This window comes from Bombina bombina, chromosome 2, assembly GCF_027579735.1.
Source record: "Bombina bombina isolate aBomBom1 chromosome 2, aBomBom1.pri, whole genome shotgun sequence".
In the NCBI taxonomy this organism is placed as follows: Eukaryota; Metazoa; Chordata; class Amphibia; order Anura; family Bombinatoridae; genus Bombina; species Bombina bombina.
The window spans coordinates 1304146121-1304164279 of record NC_069500.1 but is presented as its reverse complement, the minus strand read 5'-3'; the positions used below and the strand labels follow the sequence as shown (position 1 = coordinate 1304164279).

At 35.4% G+C, this 18159-nt stretch overlaps 1 protein-coding gene across 1 annotated transcript; it reads left to right on the top strand.

The window, feature by feature from the left end:
• The first annotated feature begins 679 nt into the window (after nucleotides 1–679).
• Nucleotides 680–16186, top strand: TMEM128 (transmembrane protein 128). Its single transcript, XM_053700896.1, has 5 exons — nucleotides 680–800; nucleotides 4503–4644; nucleotides 12538–12699; nucleotides 15054–15163; nucleotides 15549–16186. The coding sequence occupies exons 1-4, from the start codon at nucleotides 701–703 to the stop codon at nucleotides 15151–15153; spliced, it is 504 nt and encodes a 167-aa protein (XP_053556871.1). The 5' UTR covers nucleotides 680–700; the 3' UTR covers nucleotides 15154–15163; nucleotides 15549–16186.
• The last annotated feature ends 1973 nt before the right edge of the window (nucleotides 16187–18159 follow it).

Genomic DNA, 18159 nt, shown 5'->3' with positions numbered 1-18159 from the left:
CTAGATTTAGCTTTCAACAAAGAATGGAACAAAGCAAAATTGGTGATAAAAGTAAATTAGAAAGTTGTTTAAAATTACATGCCCTATTTGAATCATGAAAGTTTATTTTGAACTTGACTGCCCTTTAATAGTAGATTAAACATCTATGATTAAGTGTTCTGAGGAGTATGAAACGTAAGATTGTTATGGATTAACCCCCTGCCGCATTGTGTTTAGAAGATTTAATTGCTGTTTTACAGATTTGGCGTGTGCGGCTGAACTTTTGCTCTGAAACGTATCATTGCATAAGAGGATTGTCTGGGAACCTGAGAGTAGAAGACTAGAATTGAGATCCTAATCTTGAGATATTAAATAAAGGGAGGGCGTGTAGAATGATGACCATGTAGTATCCCTGTTGTTCCGTATCATTCAAACGTGGACGGTTAGCATGTTCGTATACTCGCCTTTGCGTAAAAATTTGCTCAACTAAAATCCGATTATAAACGACCGCGAGTATACAAACGAACCACTTTTTCAATTAATATTACACAATCCGGTGCCTACAAACGCGGTCACTCGCAGACATACACGACTACAATGCACTGCAGAACAGCAGTTTACATAGCTATATATCGCGTGACGTGATCACAGAGCTGTATTGTTCCCATAGTAAACTCTGTACACTTCCCGGTTACCGCTTCCGGTTAGCGCAGTTTTCAAGATGGCGTCGCTACTTGAAGATAATGAACTGAAAGGGATGAGGCGGCGTTTTCAGCAGCAGGCTGAAGCGCTGCTCCGAGAATCCGCAACAGGGGGTAGCGGTGTGTTCTTAGCGTTTTTTTTTATATATATCCCTCTGCTTCCCTGTCTACCTGCTCATAATTACACTGTTTCCCGTAGATCACAGCTCATTTCCTCTATTAGTTGTCACTGTACACTACACACAGTAACGTGTCAGTGGGATGCAGAATCATGTACTGTATTGTAAAGCAATGAGCCGAAGTTTCTTAATTTTGAAGCCTTGATACTATTAATAGTTGCTACTTTTTACTATGTTTACACGGTTAAATATAGTTTTACTGATTGTTATATTGATCTATTGCCCTAATATTTGGAAGCTACCTAGTTTAAACAATAAAACATTGTAAATCTTTATACAGCTACACAGACATCCCAACTCTCCCTGAAGTTCAGGGAGTCTCTCTGATTGTAAAAGCGGCTCACTGATGCCAGTAAATAGAATGCAATCTCCCTGAAACTCCAAGTACCATGGTCCAATGTGGCCCAAATCCGGAAAAGTGTTTCTTAAAGGGACACTAAACCCAAATTTTTTCTTTTATGATTCAGATAGAGAATACAATTTTAAACAGCATTCAAATTTACTTCTATTATATAATTTGCTTCATTCTTTAGATATTCTCTGTTGAAGAAATAGCAATGCACATGTGTGAGCCAATCACACGAGGCATCTATGTGCAGCACCCAATCAGCAGCTACTGAGCCTATCTAGATATGCTTTTCAGCAAAATATATCAAGAAAATGAAGCAAATTAGATAATAAAAGTAAATTAGAAAGTTGTTTAAAATTGCATGCTCTTTCTGAATCATGAAAGAAAATATGTGTGTTTTATGTCCCTTTAAGGAATGCCTTTAGTTGCTGGGACGTTAAAGAACCCTCAAAGCATGCATCAGTAACCAAAAAGCCCCCACTGATTCTAATAAAATAAAACACAAATACTACCTTATTTACTGCACGTAATTAAACTTCGTATTCTAAAATATTTAAGCATTCAACAAGCGTACGATCACTGGGAAATAGGTTTGTTGTATGCGGTTGTGCAATAAAGCTACTTTTTTTTAATGTGCTTTTAGTGGGAAGCTACTTCTAACGATAAGTCTCTATCTTATTTAGGGTTTCAAGGTGTCCAATATATAACTGGGGGGGGGGTTGGCGTTACAGTAGCGGGTGAAGCCACCTCCCTGAAATTAGTTTTTCCAGGTTGGGATGTCTGCATACATTTTAGCTAGGATAGGCTGTTTTTCCCCCCTGTAATTTCACTATGTGCTTATGAGACCCTTCATTCTTTTTCTGCATCAAACATTATTGTTGCATTATTATTATTGCATTATAATGCGAGCATATTAAAAATATGTAAAATAACCAGGTTGATAGCGCTTTGTTCCACTGGTACCTGACTTATTACAGACACTTTGAAAAAAGGTTAAAAACCATTTATTAATTACTATATATAACATAGCATAACCTTACTTAATAATACAAGCATAGTATTTTAATCATTTGAATGCCAGTCTAACTCTCTTAATGGAGCACCAGCATTAAAGCATTAAATCACTGCAGTATAATACATTTACAGCAATAGCAATTTAATCCCTCCCTTTTGTGGGTCCTGGGATCAAGTCAAAGGGACATGAAACCCATTTTTTTTTCATGATTGGGATAGAACATACAATTTAAACAACTTTCCAATGTAATTCTATTGCCGAATTTGGTTCATTCTCTTGATATCTTTTGTTGAAGGGGCAGCTATACACTACTGAGAGCAGGATGAACATATCGGGTGAGCCAATGACAAAAGGCTTCCACCAATCAAGTTATGTCAAAGAAATGCATTACTGTGAAGGATACAAGAGAGCAAAGCAAATGAAATAATATTAATACATTGGAAAGTTGTTTAACCCTTTAAGTGTGAATGTTATCAAAATACCCAGAAGGCCCTTTAAAATAAAGCCCCCTGTATAAGTTTCAATAGCCAGGGGATGAACTGGTGTGAATAAATGGTCATGGGAGACCCTTTGTGCAGATCAAAGTTACAAAACTATCCCAAAGTCCCATCTTTATACGAGGATAATCCCTTCTTTTTTACTATAGACTTTAGGGGAACATAAATACACACTATTTATTATAACCTTGTTTATTAAAATTTTAATTAAAAAAATTAATTTTATTCACACTTCTTGTTCCAGGTTTCGAACGTGTTATGATACTGGTAGTGTTTGAATCGTCTTGCTTTCTCACTGAAAAATGTGAGCAGCATCTGATAATTGCAAAACAGCTCAGCACAGGGGTGGAAAGGGTTAAAACTATATGCTCTATTTGAATCATGAGTTTTATTTTGGTTTTACTGTCCCTTTAAGGGGAGAAAAGCAGCGGAAGGAGGAGGATACTGCATCCCACTGCTGTGTGCTGTGGCCGGACTGTTATCTGACGGACATTTGTCTGACAGATAATATTCCGACAGACAAGTGGCTGTCGGATAACAGTCCGGCCACAAGATAGATTCTATAGATAGATAGATTCGATAGATACATAAATAATAAATAGGCCCAGGACTGAACACTATGTTTCTTAGTTCCCATCTTGTGGTAGGTGCACGTAGCAGGGGTTACTGCATTCCCCTCTCATATAGAGCATCAATCCATATAATGCATGATTAAGGCCTATGAGGCCAAAACGTTGCATGTTTTCTGTTGAATAAAGGTAATATCCTTTGAAGATATTTGTGGTGCTGTGGCTTTATTATATACTTTTGATAGAGTATTACCCAGACAGAGAACCACAAGACGTGCGGGTGGGACCCATGGTTAGGTTTCCAGAGGTGGTTGTGGCGCCCAAGGCTCTGATTAGAACAGAGCACTCTGGAGCGTATTTACCCTTGGCCGAACTCGGAACATGCTTCAGCATTCTGTATGTCAGCTTCTGTCCGAGAATCGCTGTGTGCACAAGTGGCAGGCAGATGGGAGTGACATGGGCTAGGTAGTACTGTATCCCTCACACCTCTTCCCTATCAAAATTCAGGGGCAGAATGTTTTTCTACTATTAAATATAAAACATTAATTTGCTTTAACCCCTCTGTGGCGGAAAAATAGTATAGTGTTCACATGAGAAGCAAACCTCATTTGACATAAACTCATCAGACAGATTTTAAAGTCTTGGTCACTTTTAGTGATTTACTACAAATACAATTGTGTATGTGTCATTAGTCATGGGCAAAAATTTGGCATTCATTATAGAAATGAATGTCAAATATATCTTCAGGCTGCAGGATTCTGCTACTTTTGGTGTTGGATTTCTTAGTGTAAGTGTAACGCACAAATATCTGTGCACATCCAGATATGTGTGTGTTGCACTTTTACACTAATAAATCCGGTGCTGAAAATAGCTGAATGCTGCAGACTGCAGACACATTTGGCATTTGTTTCTATAATAAAGACAATGCAATATTGCTTACTTGAATTCCAAATAAGCAGTATATTTTTTCTGATGAATTTCAATCTCTCCTTTCCTTGTCCCTTGTATCTCATGACTACCGTCAGCCAATCACTGACTCATATGTATATGAGCTGTGAACTCTTTGCTTTTCAGCAAAGAATACCAGGAGAAGATAGTTTTTTCTTTTTATTAAATCGCATGCTCTAACTAAATCATGAGTTTAATTTTGACTTTCTTGTCCCTCTTAACATTTGTGTGTAAATTTCTGTTTCCTGCTTTTTTCTTTTCTTAGAGTTCTATGATGAAGAAAAGAAAGATTCAAAGCCGCTCCCTAGAATAAACATCCATTCTGTTTTCTGGATTTTGGCAGCTATTTCTATAACGTATTATACAGATTTTTTTCAAGTTGTTAAAGAAATTTTACTGGAAGGCTGGTATGCAGTTTTAATACTTTAGTCATTGTTTGAAAATGTATATTTCTTGAAATAAGACCATAGATCAGAGCTAAAATGAAAGGGACATTAAACCCAACATTTTCTTTCATATTTCAGATAGAGAATACAATTTTAAACAACTTCCCAATTTACTTCTATTAGCTAATTTGCTTCATTCTCTTAATATCCTTTGTTGAAGAAGCAACAATACACTACTGGGAGCTAGTTAACGCACTGGGTGAGCCAATAACATGTAAGCATATATACGCAGCAACCAATCAAAAGCTCATAAGCCTACCCAGGTATCCTTTTCGACAAAGGATACTAAAAGTACAAAACAAATTAGATAATAGAAGTACATTGAAAAGTCTATCTGAATCACAAAAGAAAAAAAAATATTGTGTTTCATGTCCCTTTAACTACATTGTTTTTAATGTGAACTATGTAGCTTGTTTTGCTGTGCTCACACTAACCAGTTTGTCATATGGATACTCAGAAACTTTTAAAGCTACGGCTACTCAGTCTTTCATATTTCCAGCATTTTTTTTTTTTTTTTTTGTTTATATTTTTTATTGAGATTCAAAACAAGACAGGCAAACATTACAAAGCCATAGAGTCTATACACAAAGACAGTGATCAGATATATGGCAGATATAATCAAAAGACAATTAACAGAGTACATTAATATGGCCATATTCAGCTTTGGTAAGAAACATAGTGCTTGCTACACAAACCTTAGGCCCTCTACTATGCCGCTGAGGCCACTCTTGAACCTCCTAGTTCTATTAGAAACGGAATGGAACAGGGGGCCGTCATGCACAAGATGAGACCACTTTTGGATCTCAACTGGTTAATCTCATTTTTTTAAATTTTTTGTTGTGCCGTCCCTTTTCTCTATTTTTTATGTTCAACTATGTTAGGTATAACACACATAGTATATGCGTATCCAACTAGATAGAACTGGAGCAACCCAAAATAAACCAATAGTAGGTAGTCATGATTTAGTATAAACACATGGGAGATTGCTAATGTTCTGGGGGCCTATTAGAGTAGACAATAAGGAGAGGAGCATAATATCTAAGGGATAATAATTGCCAATAGGGGTTGAGTTTTAAAAGGTAAAAAAAAAAAATAGAAAAATTATAGCTCAAGGGGCATATAATTAAACAACTAAAACAACCCTATACACTGAAGATAATATAGCATACCATGAAAGCATAATAGGCAGAAAATAAAATATGGGTGCAGTATATAGGTAACCTTATATGCATTTGCAGTTCCACTGATCTCAAAAAAAAAGCAGCAGGTACAAGTAATATATGAAAGATGTCTAACACAATATACTATCTAATGTATACCCTAAATTAACTAAGCAAGGAGAGTCACCGGCATTATTAAAGCATAACAGTTTGACTTTCTAAACTATTGGCGGGTATATAAAAAAAGAAATAAAGTGGCCTTGACATATCTAAAAGCTGACTATGGGTGGGTATCAAATAACTAGACACCCTTGGGCTCACAGACAAATCCTCTTCCAGTATATTTATAGGACAATATATCTGAATATAAAACTACCTTGGACTATATGAAATCTGCAATGAAAAACTTCTAGATTTAGAGCATTATAGTCTCCTTAGGAAGCGTTTCTCTAGATGTCTGTGTAGATCTCATTAGTTTCTGGACCTGCTAGGTGCTTAGCAATAGCATATCAGTTAGAATAAAGCCATAGATGATAACTATCATTAACATAGAGAACAATAACAATTAAACCATATTAAAATTGGGTGAAACAATATCAATAAACATCAAGATATATTGTGACAGTGACTATCATAAAGTCTTGTACCAATTGTACTACGAGTAAAGTTCAGTCCAAGTTGGCCATGGCATAATGTAGGTTGCCGCAGTTTACAGTACAAAGAGATTCATATGAAGATGTAAACCCATTTGGCAACTTGGTATAGTTGTTTAAATACATCACCCCATTCCAGATCTCCTGAACCGCATCGGATGTCCAGCTTTCATCTCAAGCCATTGAGACCGGTTACGGGTACCATTCTGGATATCAGTTATTCGCAGGAGAGCTCTGCACTCAAGACCAACTCTCATGTTTTCCCCCAAGGGAGCTGCTTCACCAAGCGTACCATATAGCTGTAATAATTCGGTATCGCTGACAAGAACTGTAAGTTTGTCTGCCAAGAAGTTTACCGCCCATGTAACCTTTAGATCAAGCGGTTCCCAGCACCTCTCTAAAATGACTGCGCTTCCCTTTTCACGTTGTATAGCCGGTGTCACACTGATACTAAATTCCAGATTGATTGTCAGATACTTGTAAGCTTTAGCAAAAAGCTCCTCTGACTTAGGTTGTATAACACTGTTTGCAAATATAGAACTTTTGTCAGAGTCCGTAGCTGCGTCCCACTCCAGCGCTAGCATGATAAGGCAGGTCTCCGGTAGTGTGTCCTTATTTAGTACCTCTATGTGATAGCTGTTACTTAGCTTGCTCAACATGCCGCCCGTTGCGAATCCCGGCTCAATCAGGTAGGGCAAAATGTCCGGATCCTCTCCCTGTTCCACTGGACTGTTAATGACTAGAGCCGGTTTATATAGGGCTCGCTGCATCGACACCGCAGCCTCAAATATGTCAGGTGCAGGTCCTTCAGCTGTGGTCTGAGCGGCTTGTTGGTGTAGGACTGAGGTAAAAGTGCCGGGAGAATGCAGGGGGCCGGTCAAATCTCCCCCATCCAAAGCCAAAGAATAGGGCAATTGATTCACTATAGTAGCGGCGATTGGGGAAAGAGGATTCTCCTCATGCAGGGAAGCATAAAGTCCCGGATAGACACAAATAGATTTCACATCCATCTGCAGCCGTCCACTCTCACTAGCCGCCCCTTTAAGCAATGAGTCCGAAGAAGCTCCCTGCATCTGTGGGTGCCGCTTTCCCTCTACCAGGGGTGAGTGATCAGGAACATATGATAGGATACTGATGAGGCTCCGCTCCAGTTCCTCAAAGCGTCTATTTAGCAGCTTAATCATCGATTCTTGCCAATTACTTGCTGCCGCCATATTGGCCCCGCTACTTCTCAAGTAATAGTATTAGGGCTGTGCTTCCCAAAACTTATAGACGCACTATTATACGCAGTATATCTCAGGTTTGTTCAGTGTCCAATTTGTCTTTTTACCCTTATGAAAAGGTGATGCATAGAGAACGTTCCAATCTTCAGCACAACCGGCTGGTAATATCTGATATCTTCAGAACTATGGAGGGGTGAATGAGGTTCCAGGCCGTCAACAGGCCTCTGCTGCGTACCTCATTGATTCTGGACTGCTGGGCTAAAGTCGAACAACAAATAATGTCCAATACTGCTCCACAAACACTAATTATCTCGAATTAGGCTTAGTATGTGACAAATAGGTGTGAAAAACAGCAGTTTTAAGCACTCCTCTATTGAGCCCTGTTAGAAAGCAGCCATCACGGTCGGTGGTTAGACACGCCCCACCTATTTCCAGCATTTTATTCACAAAGATGGTGTATTGCTTTAAGCATTTGTTTCTGACTTCTGTTATTATAAGTCAAAGTACCAGTTTTCTTTTTCCATAGGACCACAGGTTTAAAGAAATGTGTGTGTGTGGGGGGAGCTGAATCTATGCTTTTCCCGGTCGACCAAACATAAAAGCAAAGACACTCAAGACCTCAAAAAAACAAAACAAACAAAATCAACACATGAGAATTCAAATGACTTTCCAAATACCATGTGCTTTATTCAATGTAAAAATAGCAATGCATAATATATAATATACCAGATTTAGAGTAAAAAAAATAGAAAGGAGTTGTGTGTCTTTCTTGATTTAAAGGGATAGTAAACACGAAAAATTTTATTGTTTAAAAAGATAGATAATCCCTCTATTTAGCATTCCCCAGTTTTGCATAACCAACACTGTTATAGAAATATACTTTTTAGCTCTGTAATTACTTTGTATCTAAGCTTCTGCAGACTGCCTCCTTATCTCAGATCTTTTGACAGACTTGCATTTCAGGCAATTAGTGCTGACTCTTAAATAACTCCACGTGCATGAGCACAATGTTATCTATATGAATCACATGATCTAACACCCTCTAGCTGTGAGAAACTGTCAAATGCATTCAGATAACAGGTGGCCTTCATGGGCTTAGAAATTAGCATATGAGGCTACCTAGGTTTAGCTTTCAACTAAGAATACCAAAAGAACAAATGAAATTTGATGATAAAAGTAAATTAGGAAGTTTTTTTAAATTGCATGCCCTACCTGAATCATGAATTTTGACTTTACTATCCCTTTAATATGTATGTAGCTTTATATACTGTATATAGCTTTGCATTTTAAGGTGAAGAGATTTCTCTTTTTATGGCACCCTACATTTGTCATGCAGTTGTACACAGTTTTTCCATTAAGGAAAGAAGATGAGGAAAAACACAGTTCATTTTCTGTTCCCAGCACTGGGTAAATACAGTAGATTTGCATAATCAGCAAATGCATGATAAAAAGACCTTGCAATGTCACTCAGTCTGAACTTCAAATGAGTAGTAAAACATTTTCTGACACATTTCAAAGTTATGTCTATTTCCACTCCTCCTGTATCATGTGACAGCCATCAGCCAATCACAAATGCATATAAGTATATTCTGTGAATTCTTGCACATGCTCAGTAAGAGCTGGTGACTCAAAAAGTGTAAATATAAAAAGACTGTGCACATTTTGTTAATGGAAGTAAATTGGGAAGTTGTTTAAAATTGCATGTTCTATCTGAATCATGACAGTTTAATTTTGACTTGAGGGTCCCTTTAGTAATACCCCCTCCAGTTTTGTTACTGGCAATCTGCTCCTCCAAAAGGCATCAATAACTTCAGGTTCTCAGCTCTCCACCAGAGGATATATACACATGCAAAAGAAACAACTCATCAGTGGTTGTTAGAGAATTTTATTAAAAATCTTGGCTGCCGCATGTAAGATTTGCATAGCTGACTTCTACTGCATTCTGATTGGTCAATTTACCAAAACAAATGGGTCAGTAGAAAGATCCTAGATGTATTTTGATTTTAAAAAGTTTCTTTAGCTGAACATTGTCTTCTTCAGGAGTAAGCAGTTAAAATATCGGTCTTGTTCCCCTCATGCGTGCCCCCTGTGCACAATTTGCATATAAGTTTTGAGAAAATCTTGGGAGGCGGCAATTGAAGGGCAATGTAGTTTCTATCTTTTTAACATTTATGTATGATTTCTAGCTGATACCTTAGTGAGTTTTATAACTGTTCCATTTTTTTATTTATTTATATTGTTCTAAACTATGGACTACATTAGCTTATTATTCAGATTGCTTTTAAAGTTTATTTCTTTTGATTTATGCCACACTGTACATTATATCTCTGTGATCGTTTACTCTTCTTATATTTGTCACATCCTGGAAGGGGCACTTAAAATATAGAAATAGTGTGTACAAGAAAATGTATCCATGCTCTTTAAAATAAACCAGCAAACAACTTAGACCTTATAAGGAGTGGTCTTTTTTCACTTGTGGGGCCATTAAAGGGACTAAATATATTAACATAGTACCAAGGTTTTTCCCCCACCTCCCTGTAAATCATGGGTGCTGCTATGTTGAAATCTATCTTTCACTACATTACAGAGCTGACGTGTGCAGCAACTATCCTTCAGATACCTGCAGTAAAACCTAGGCTCCAAAATGGTGGCACCCATATTCAGATGGAGATGGATGAGATGTATTTAATGTCCCTTTAAAGTAACTCATTGTGTATATTAGCACTATATTGCAAAATAAATGTTTTAAAGTAATTGAACATGTTATTGTATTTGCATAATTTGCAAATAGAGGAGAAATCTGTGTTTTCCAGTTTCCTTTGCTTTGCCCAATTATGGACAGATGTGCACTGAGATAACTAATCACTGTGCATGATGCAGCAGTGTCCTGTAAATTTCCCATTCTTAAAGGGTTATAAAACAGTAAATATATGCTAGACCAGTGTTTTTCAACCAGTGTGCTGTGGCACACTAGTGTGCCGTGAGAGATCCTCAGGTGTGCCGCGGCAGACTGACAACAGTGCGGGGGTGTCCCTCTTTCAAATTTTGAAATATTGGGAGGTATGTGACAGGCTCATCAGGCATCATTTACAACCATGACATTGACATTCATTCACAGACAATCATTATGAATGTTTGTGAATGAATGTCAATATGTCATGTATAGTTTGTAAAAGGCATGGCATGACGGCACAGTACAGTGTATATATATATATATATATATATATATATATATATATATATATATATATACTGTACTGTGCCGTCATGCCATGCCTTTTACAAACTATACATGACATATTGACATTCATTCACAAACATTCATAATGATGTATATATATGTATATATATCATGTATTAGGCTACAATGTGTGGATTTTGTAAAATTTTGGGATGGTGGTGTGCCACAGGATTTTTTAATATAAAAAAGTGTGCCACGGCAAAAAAAAGGTTGCAAATTACTGTGCTAGACATAATGATTTGTTCTAAGCAAAGATTAGTCTTAGAATAATGTGTAGCTGTATTTGTATCATTATATTAGTTGTTTACATATTGATGGTATAAGTGTAAATGTTTAGTTTCTATAAAGTACTTTAGAGTCTATAAAGTAACGGCTGCCGCCATTTATGAAATAGATTTCTATTTATCTCTGTCTTCTGTGGAAAGGGAAATAAATATATACCAGGCAATAAAGTATAACAAGACTGTGTGGAAACCCAACCAACCTTGTTTGTATTAGTCTATTTTATTGCCTACTTTATAGCTGTTCCTAATTGTTTGCAGCAGGACAGTGAGATAAGCTCAAAACGTGGGACAGTATACACCAATTTTCATATAACTGCATGTAATAGACACTACTATAAAGAATATGCACAGATACTTATATAAAAATCCAGTATAAAACTGTTTAAAAACTTACTTAGAAGCTCTGTTTAGCTCTGTTGAAAAGGTTATCTGAAAAACCCACTGCAAGTGGGAAATAGCAGACACTCCCCCCTCACCCTTCCTCTGCATATGAAAAGACCCTTTACAGTAAACAGAAGCAAGCTGGACTAGGTATACATCAGTATTCTCCTAAAACTTTGGGGCTTGGTTAGGAGTCTGAAAATCAGAGCAATGTTGTTTAAAAATAAACAAAACTATACATTTAAAAAAAAAATGAATCTGAATGGTCTATCTAAATAGATAATCTACAAAACATTTATACAAAGAAAAATCGAGTGTATGTCCCTTTTAAGCTTAGACATGGCGGCGTCCATTCCTTTTCAGAAATTTAGGGGGATTTAGAGTTAAATTATAGGAAAAGTAGACCCAATAAAAAATGGAAGTTTATTAAAAAGTTTTTTTTTTTTTTAAACTACACATTTTATATTACAATCTCATACTGTTTAATATCCCTTTAAGTGAAATAGTGGCAGTCTAGCTTCTCTAGGTGCAAGAAACACACATTTCAGAGATATTGTACAGCAACAGCTAGCAAAATAATAAAAACATATTGCAATGTTGTTTGATTTTCCTTAATTAAAGATTTGTAAAGGGACATTTAATCTTGAGTTTAATGTCGCTTTTTTTGTACTAAGTATTCCTGTGTTTTTATTATGTTAAATAAGTCTTTTAGTAATTGACCCATGAACAACAGAGGTCCCATTACACCTTCAGTGTGTCGAACAAAATAGATATCACATGGTCATTTAAGTGGCAAAAAGAGGAACTTTAAACTCAAACATGTTCTACCATGCACATGACAGAGCAGCAATTACACAGGCTGTAAAAAAGGGTATTGTAATATTCCTAACAAATTGTGTTTTTTTCTTACAGTTGGTGGTTGATGATTGGAACTTCGTTGTTGGGTGCTAGTGTACTTATAGCATTGTATTGCATAATCTATCTTGAGTGGCGCTGCGGCATTAGTGATTATGATTCACAATATCCAGCATTGGTTCCATTTGCTGTTAGCACTTTTGTAATTGCGGCAATTTGGTAAGTTTAGATAATTTTAAGTGTTGCTTTTTTCTATTGTGAAGCTATGCAGTCTGTCTATGCCTGTGAAGTCACCATTGTGTACCTTTCTAGTATATTTCCAATGCACATTATTGCAGAACAGCATGATTATTTCTTAAAGCTTATGCTAGTTAGATATTTTTTGTTAGTCTGATAGCACATTCAATTAAAAAAAAAACTTTCCAATTTACTTCTATTATTAAATTTGATTTGTTGTCTTGGTATCCTTTGTTGACAAGCATACCTAGGTAGACTCATGAGCAGCAGTGCACTACTGGAAGCTGCTGATTGGTGACTGAACATATATTTATCTCATCATTGGCGCACCTGATTTGTTCAGCTAGATCCCAGTAGTGGGAAGCAAATTTGATCATTGAAGTAAATTGGTACATTGTTTAAAATTGTATGCTCTATCTGAACCATGAAAAACATTTTGAGTTTGTATCCCTTTTAAATGTATGTAAAATGATTGTTATATTTGTAGGGCAACTTACGTCGAAATAGAATATTAGAAATTATCTAGATCAGGAATGCCTGACCATTTGGCCTATGGGTTGGTTATTGCTGATTGAAAGGAAAAAGGTCATTCCTTTTAATGGAATTTCCCCAAATATCAGAGAGCAGAAATACAATGTATGTTGTACAATATCAATATAGACAGATTTGGTTCGGTGTCCCTTTTAATGTATAATTCCCCTCTGCTCTTTTGTTATTTCAGTTTCTCATAATGTGCTGGAAATATTAATTCTAAATCTAATGTGATTCATACAAAGCAAGGCACAAACTAAAAGGAAAATACACACAGGAGTATGTTCTCTATGATTAATTGTTATTTTTAAAACTGATATATATTTAAACATATTATGAAAGTTGTTGGGTTTTTTAATAAAATATTGTAGTTTTCTATAATATGATTTTGATTTTCTATTTAATTTTTTTTATTATAACACAATTTTAATTTGGGTTCATCAGATGTATTTCCTTTTCACTATAACAGGTGTGTTCAATTATTGTAAACCTGTCTCTCAAGACCTTTGATTGTTCAAAGAGAGTCACGAGTCCTGCACATAAATGTTATAAATACTGATCTTTGGAGACAAGTGTTCTAACTCTTTTTTTAAAAAGATTAAACTGCTCTAAACAAAGACAGCAGGGTCTGTTGAAACACGTTGAGAGCTTTTTATTGGAGTTTTTTTTATTTTAATAAATTGTTTCATCAATTACATTGGATCTAATTTTTATTGATAGTAAATTATATTTCCTTTACACTAAAAGTTATCTTATGCCAGAGGATTTAGCATGTTGTCAGAGCGCAACTCTGGTGTCGTAAGCATCTTAAAATTATCTTTATTTTAACTCTGTACTGTTCAGAACTATAAGGAAAACCCGTAATCACCCTTTTAAAGACTTTAAAAACATTTTCAGCATGTTATATATCAATAGGTACAATCGGATCATATAGCTTCAATCCTAAAGGACCAATCAGCATAACTCATAAATACATAAAGTCCATTCTCTTCATTTAGTTCTGTGTCCGTGTATCAGTTCTCAACTCCACTTATAGTTTGTAAAGCAGTCCGCTTTCAAGGCTTTTTTTTCAATTCTCAGTTCCCTCTAAGTTACAATTCAAATTTAAAGAAGTCTTTTGGAATCTTTATAAACCAAAAAGAAAGACAATATTTGTTTAAAGTGACCATGATTTTTTTAAAGCAAAATTATCTGATCAATTTATTTCATGTATAAATACCTACATGTTTCTAAATCTTAATATGATTCCAACTATAAGGAATAAAGTAATAACCATAATTAATTAATATTATTAAAAAAACCTTTAATCAGTGTGAATTATAAAATCAAGTTGTGAAATATTAACATTTTTTTCTATAAAGGGAACAGATTTTATTTTTTGTTTAACCCTTTTATATATTTTTTGAGGAGAGCATTTTCTGTTTCTGTTCATATTCCTAGTCATATAGAATCTGACGGTGTATATTTAGAACAAACAATGTGATGCATAAGAACGTCATGATCTTTTCACTTGTCTTTTATATTATTGAGATGCTCTAAAATCCTTACTTTAAGGAATCTCAAGGTTTGGCCTAAATATTGAGTCCCCACATTTGCAATGTAAATGACAAGTAGCACTTTTATATTTACATATTTTAGTTGTACTGATCTTTTTGTTTGTTATAAGCTTTTATGTCATATGCTCAAACCAATATTTACATTTTTCTATAAATTACAGGCAAGCCAATTTTGTATAGATATAGCCATATTTCTACATATGATGTTTATGTGTAAGAGTATAACAGCCTGCTCATTTTATTTTTCAGTTATAATGCTGCTTTATGGCCAGTATGGTCCCTTTTCACTCCCTTGATACTGTTTACCCAGTTTATGGGTATGGTGATGCTTGTATCTTTGCTTGGATGATAATATACAGGTAAGAATTGTATTGTTTATATTGCTTCTGGAATTTAAAGACATATTTCTACATTAGGCTTGTTATTTTTCACTTTGACAAACCCATTGTTAGCTGATAAATTTAATGGCACACTAAAAACATTAACATTTTTGTAGTCCCATGGCTTTGGCTACTCAAATACCTTTATGGCTTACTGGTACCATTGAAGTGACCACCAGGGTGTGTGTTTTCTATATCTGCTCAGAGGCTATTTATTATTTACTGTAGAGGTATGGAACAGACTGAGTGTAAGACATTGGGCAAGCGATTGACCTGCCAGACAATCTCTTCTCTGAGTTGTTTAATTAATCACCTGACTGCAATGTAAGAAGTGACCACATTTGTTTTTCTTTCTTCTTTTCAGGTTCCTTGCTTTCTGAGAATATGAAGATATCTGGAATATAATGGAGATGTCACACATAATATGCAAACCTATTTCTTAAGTTCTTCCATATCTCCAATATAAATATTTGCCATGTTTTTAAAAAAAAGATATGCACGAAAAATGCATTGCAACAACGTGTTTACTGTTTTGCATTCTCATATGTTATTAAATATTTATATTGCAAGAAACAAACAGTTTGGAGAACTGTATGCCAAGAAATATTCTCCATAGCCATGTACAGACCTTTTTAAAATGAATTTGATCAACACATATATTTATAATCCAATTATCAAATCACAATATTCAATGTTCTTTTACTAAAAATGAAAACATTATTTCTGGTCTGCATGATTAAACCCTTTTTGTATTGCTTATATATATATGTGCCTTCAAACTATACTATCAATATATTTTTATTTTTTTATTTTACAAAAGATAATACATAGAAGCAACCAACCCTGTAACGTTAGCCCTAATAAAGTAAACTAAATGTGAAAGAACTTTGTCTAAATTAGATTGAACATTGGGTACAAATGAATCTGATATCATAAATATGAAATGCAATGTTGTTTTATTTTGTTAAATTTATGAAAATATATAAAATTATTTTTATTTGATTCATTTTTCTGAAGTGTATATATAATTGTGTAAATATGCCTGTCAATATCTACCCTAGGATATTTGGCTTTTCCCACTGTCTGGGTACAAGAATATTATGCAAAACACATTCTGGATTTTATACCACCCCCCCCCCAACTGTAGAAATTAAATAAAATCTGTTAATGTTAGCTATATATATATATAATTATATTTTCATTGTTCAGATAGAACATGCAATTTTAAACAAATTTCCGATTTACTTCTGCTTTGTTCTTTTGGTATCCATTGTTGAAGAGTAAGCCTAGGTAGGCTGATAGGAGCCCAGGAGTCTTTAGCAGTCTATGACAGCAGTGTTTGAACTAAGCAAAATAGATACTAGAAGTAAATTGGAAAGTTGTTTAAAATGTCATGGTTTATTCAATCAGTTTAAAGTGATGGTAAATCCAGGCGTATAACAAACACTAGGATTTACCATTACTAAAAAATAATCATTAGCTTCAGTCACCATTTACTAAAAAAAATGTTACTCACCCTATCTGTGCCGAAACTATATCGCTAACTCAGTTTGTCCGGCCGCCAAAGGCACAGCATTCTTCTCCAATGATGTGACATTTCCACCTCTAAACCAATAGTCGTATGTGTTAACTGACAGTGTTCTGTATCCATGCACAGCTATTGGTTTAGAGGTGGAAACTTTACCTCATTGGAGAAGAGTGCTGTGCCGTGGGCGGCCACAGCTGCTGAGTTAGCGATATCGTTTCGGCACAGACACACTGGGTGTGATTAACATGTTTTTTTTTTTAGTAAATGATGAATGAAGCTAATGTTTATTTCTTTCCTAAGATATGGAGAGTCCACAACATCATAAATTACTTGTGGGAATATCACTCCTGGCCAGCAGGAGGAGGCAAAGAGCACCACATCAAAGCTGTTAAATGTCACTCTCCTACCCATAATCCCCAGTCATTCTCTTTGCCTCTGTTAATGGAGGAGGTGAAGTTTGATGTCTGAAGAAATTAATTCTGCAAGCTAGGCTTTGGGGTTTAGTTGAGTCCACGTCAATCTCTGCAGTAGAGTAGTGGTGGCTTTTAAGCAGTTAGGAAGTTGTAAGGTTGTGCTTACTTTGTTTCCTAACATATTGCTGCCCTAGGTGTAGAAAGCCAGAGTTAGGATACTTTTTCATGTTTAAATGTATTTGTGTGGAAACGGCTCCAAAGTGTATATATATATATATATATATATATATATATATATATATATATATATATATATATATATATATATATATATATATATGTGTGTGTGTGTGTTTATATGTGTATATATGTATATACTAATATACACAAACGTGTGTGTGTGTGTGTATGTGTATATATATATATATATATATAAACACACACAGACACATTATAGACCTTTCCAGTCAAATACATTTTCATATACCTTTTAACCCTTTTTTAATGTACCTATGTAGTGTTTGATGAACATTTTTTTTTTAACCCTTAAAATTTACGCTAGGTCTTCAGGTGCACTAATCCATTGAGTGCCAGTTTTGTTTGCGCTTGAGTGCATCCGTTTACTTTTAACTTGTAACATGCGCATAAGTTATCTCAGTCATGATATCGTTTATCACAACCTGGGCTCCATTTGTAATCTATCCCATGATCAGTTACTTACCTTCATTTTATAGTCTTTCTGGATGCAAGCTTCTATTATTAAAAACTTTTTTAATTCAATAGCGTCTGCGACCTTTCAGATTCTCTTTCAGCCTCCTCGTAAGTGCTGCTAATTCACTACTTAGCACGCCACCAGGAACTACTTCACGATTTTTAAAGAAGGCATCCATCAAGAGATGACTAAACAAGGGTATGAATTGGCTCAGACTGGCTGTGTTTTGGCTAAAGTTCTTGGTAACATCCTTAAAAAGGCTTTAGGGCTGCTACTAACTGATCAATCATGGTTCTCTCAGCTCTGCCTAATGGGCTCCCGA

Bases quoted from the DNA above. Each gene is read 5' to 3' on its own strand.
- TMEM128 (XM_053700896.1), top strand. From the start codon at position 701: ATGGCGTCGCTACTTGAAGATAATGAACTGAAAGGGATGAGGCGGCGT. The intron at 801-4,502 runs GTGTGTTCTTAG...TTCTTTTCTTAG, and splicing joins ATCCGCAACAGGGGGTAGCG to AGTTCTATGATGAAGAAAAG. The intron at 12,700-15,053 runs GTAAGTTTAGAT...TTTATTTTTCAG, and splicing joins TTTGTAATTGCGGCAATTTG to TTATAATGCTGCTTTATGGC.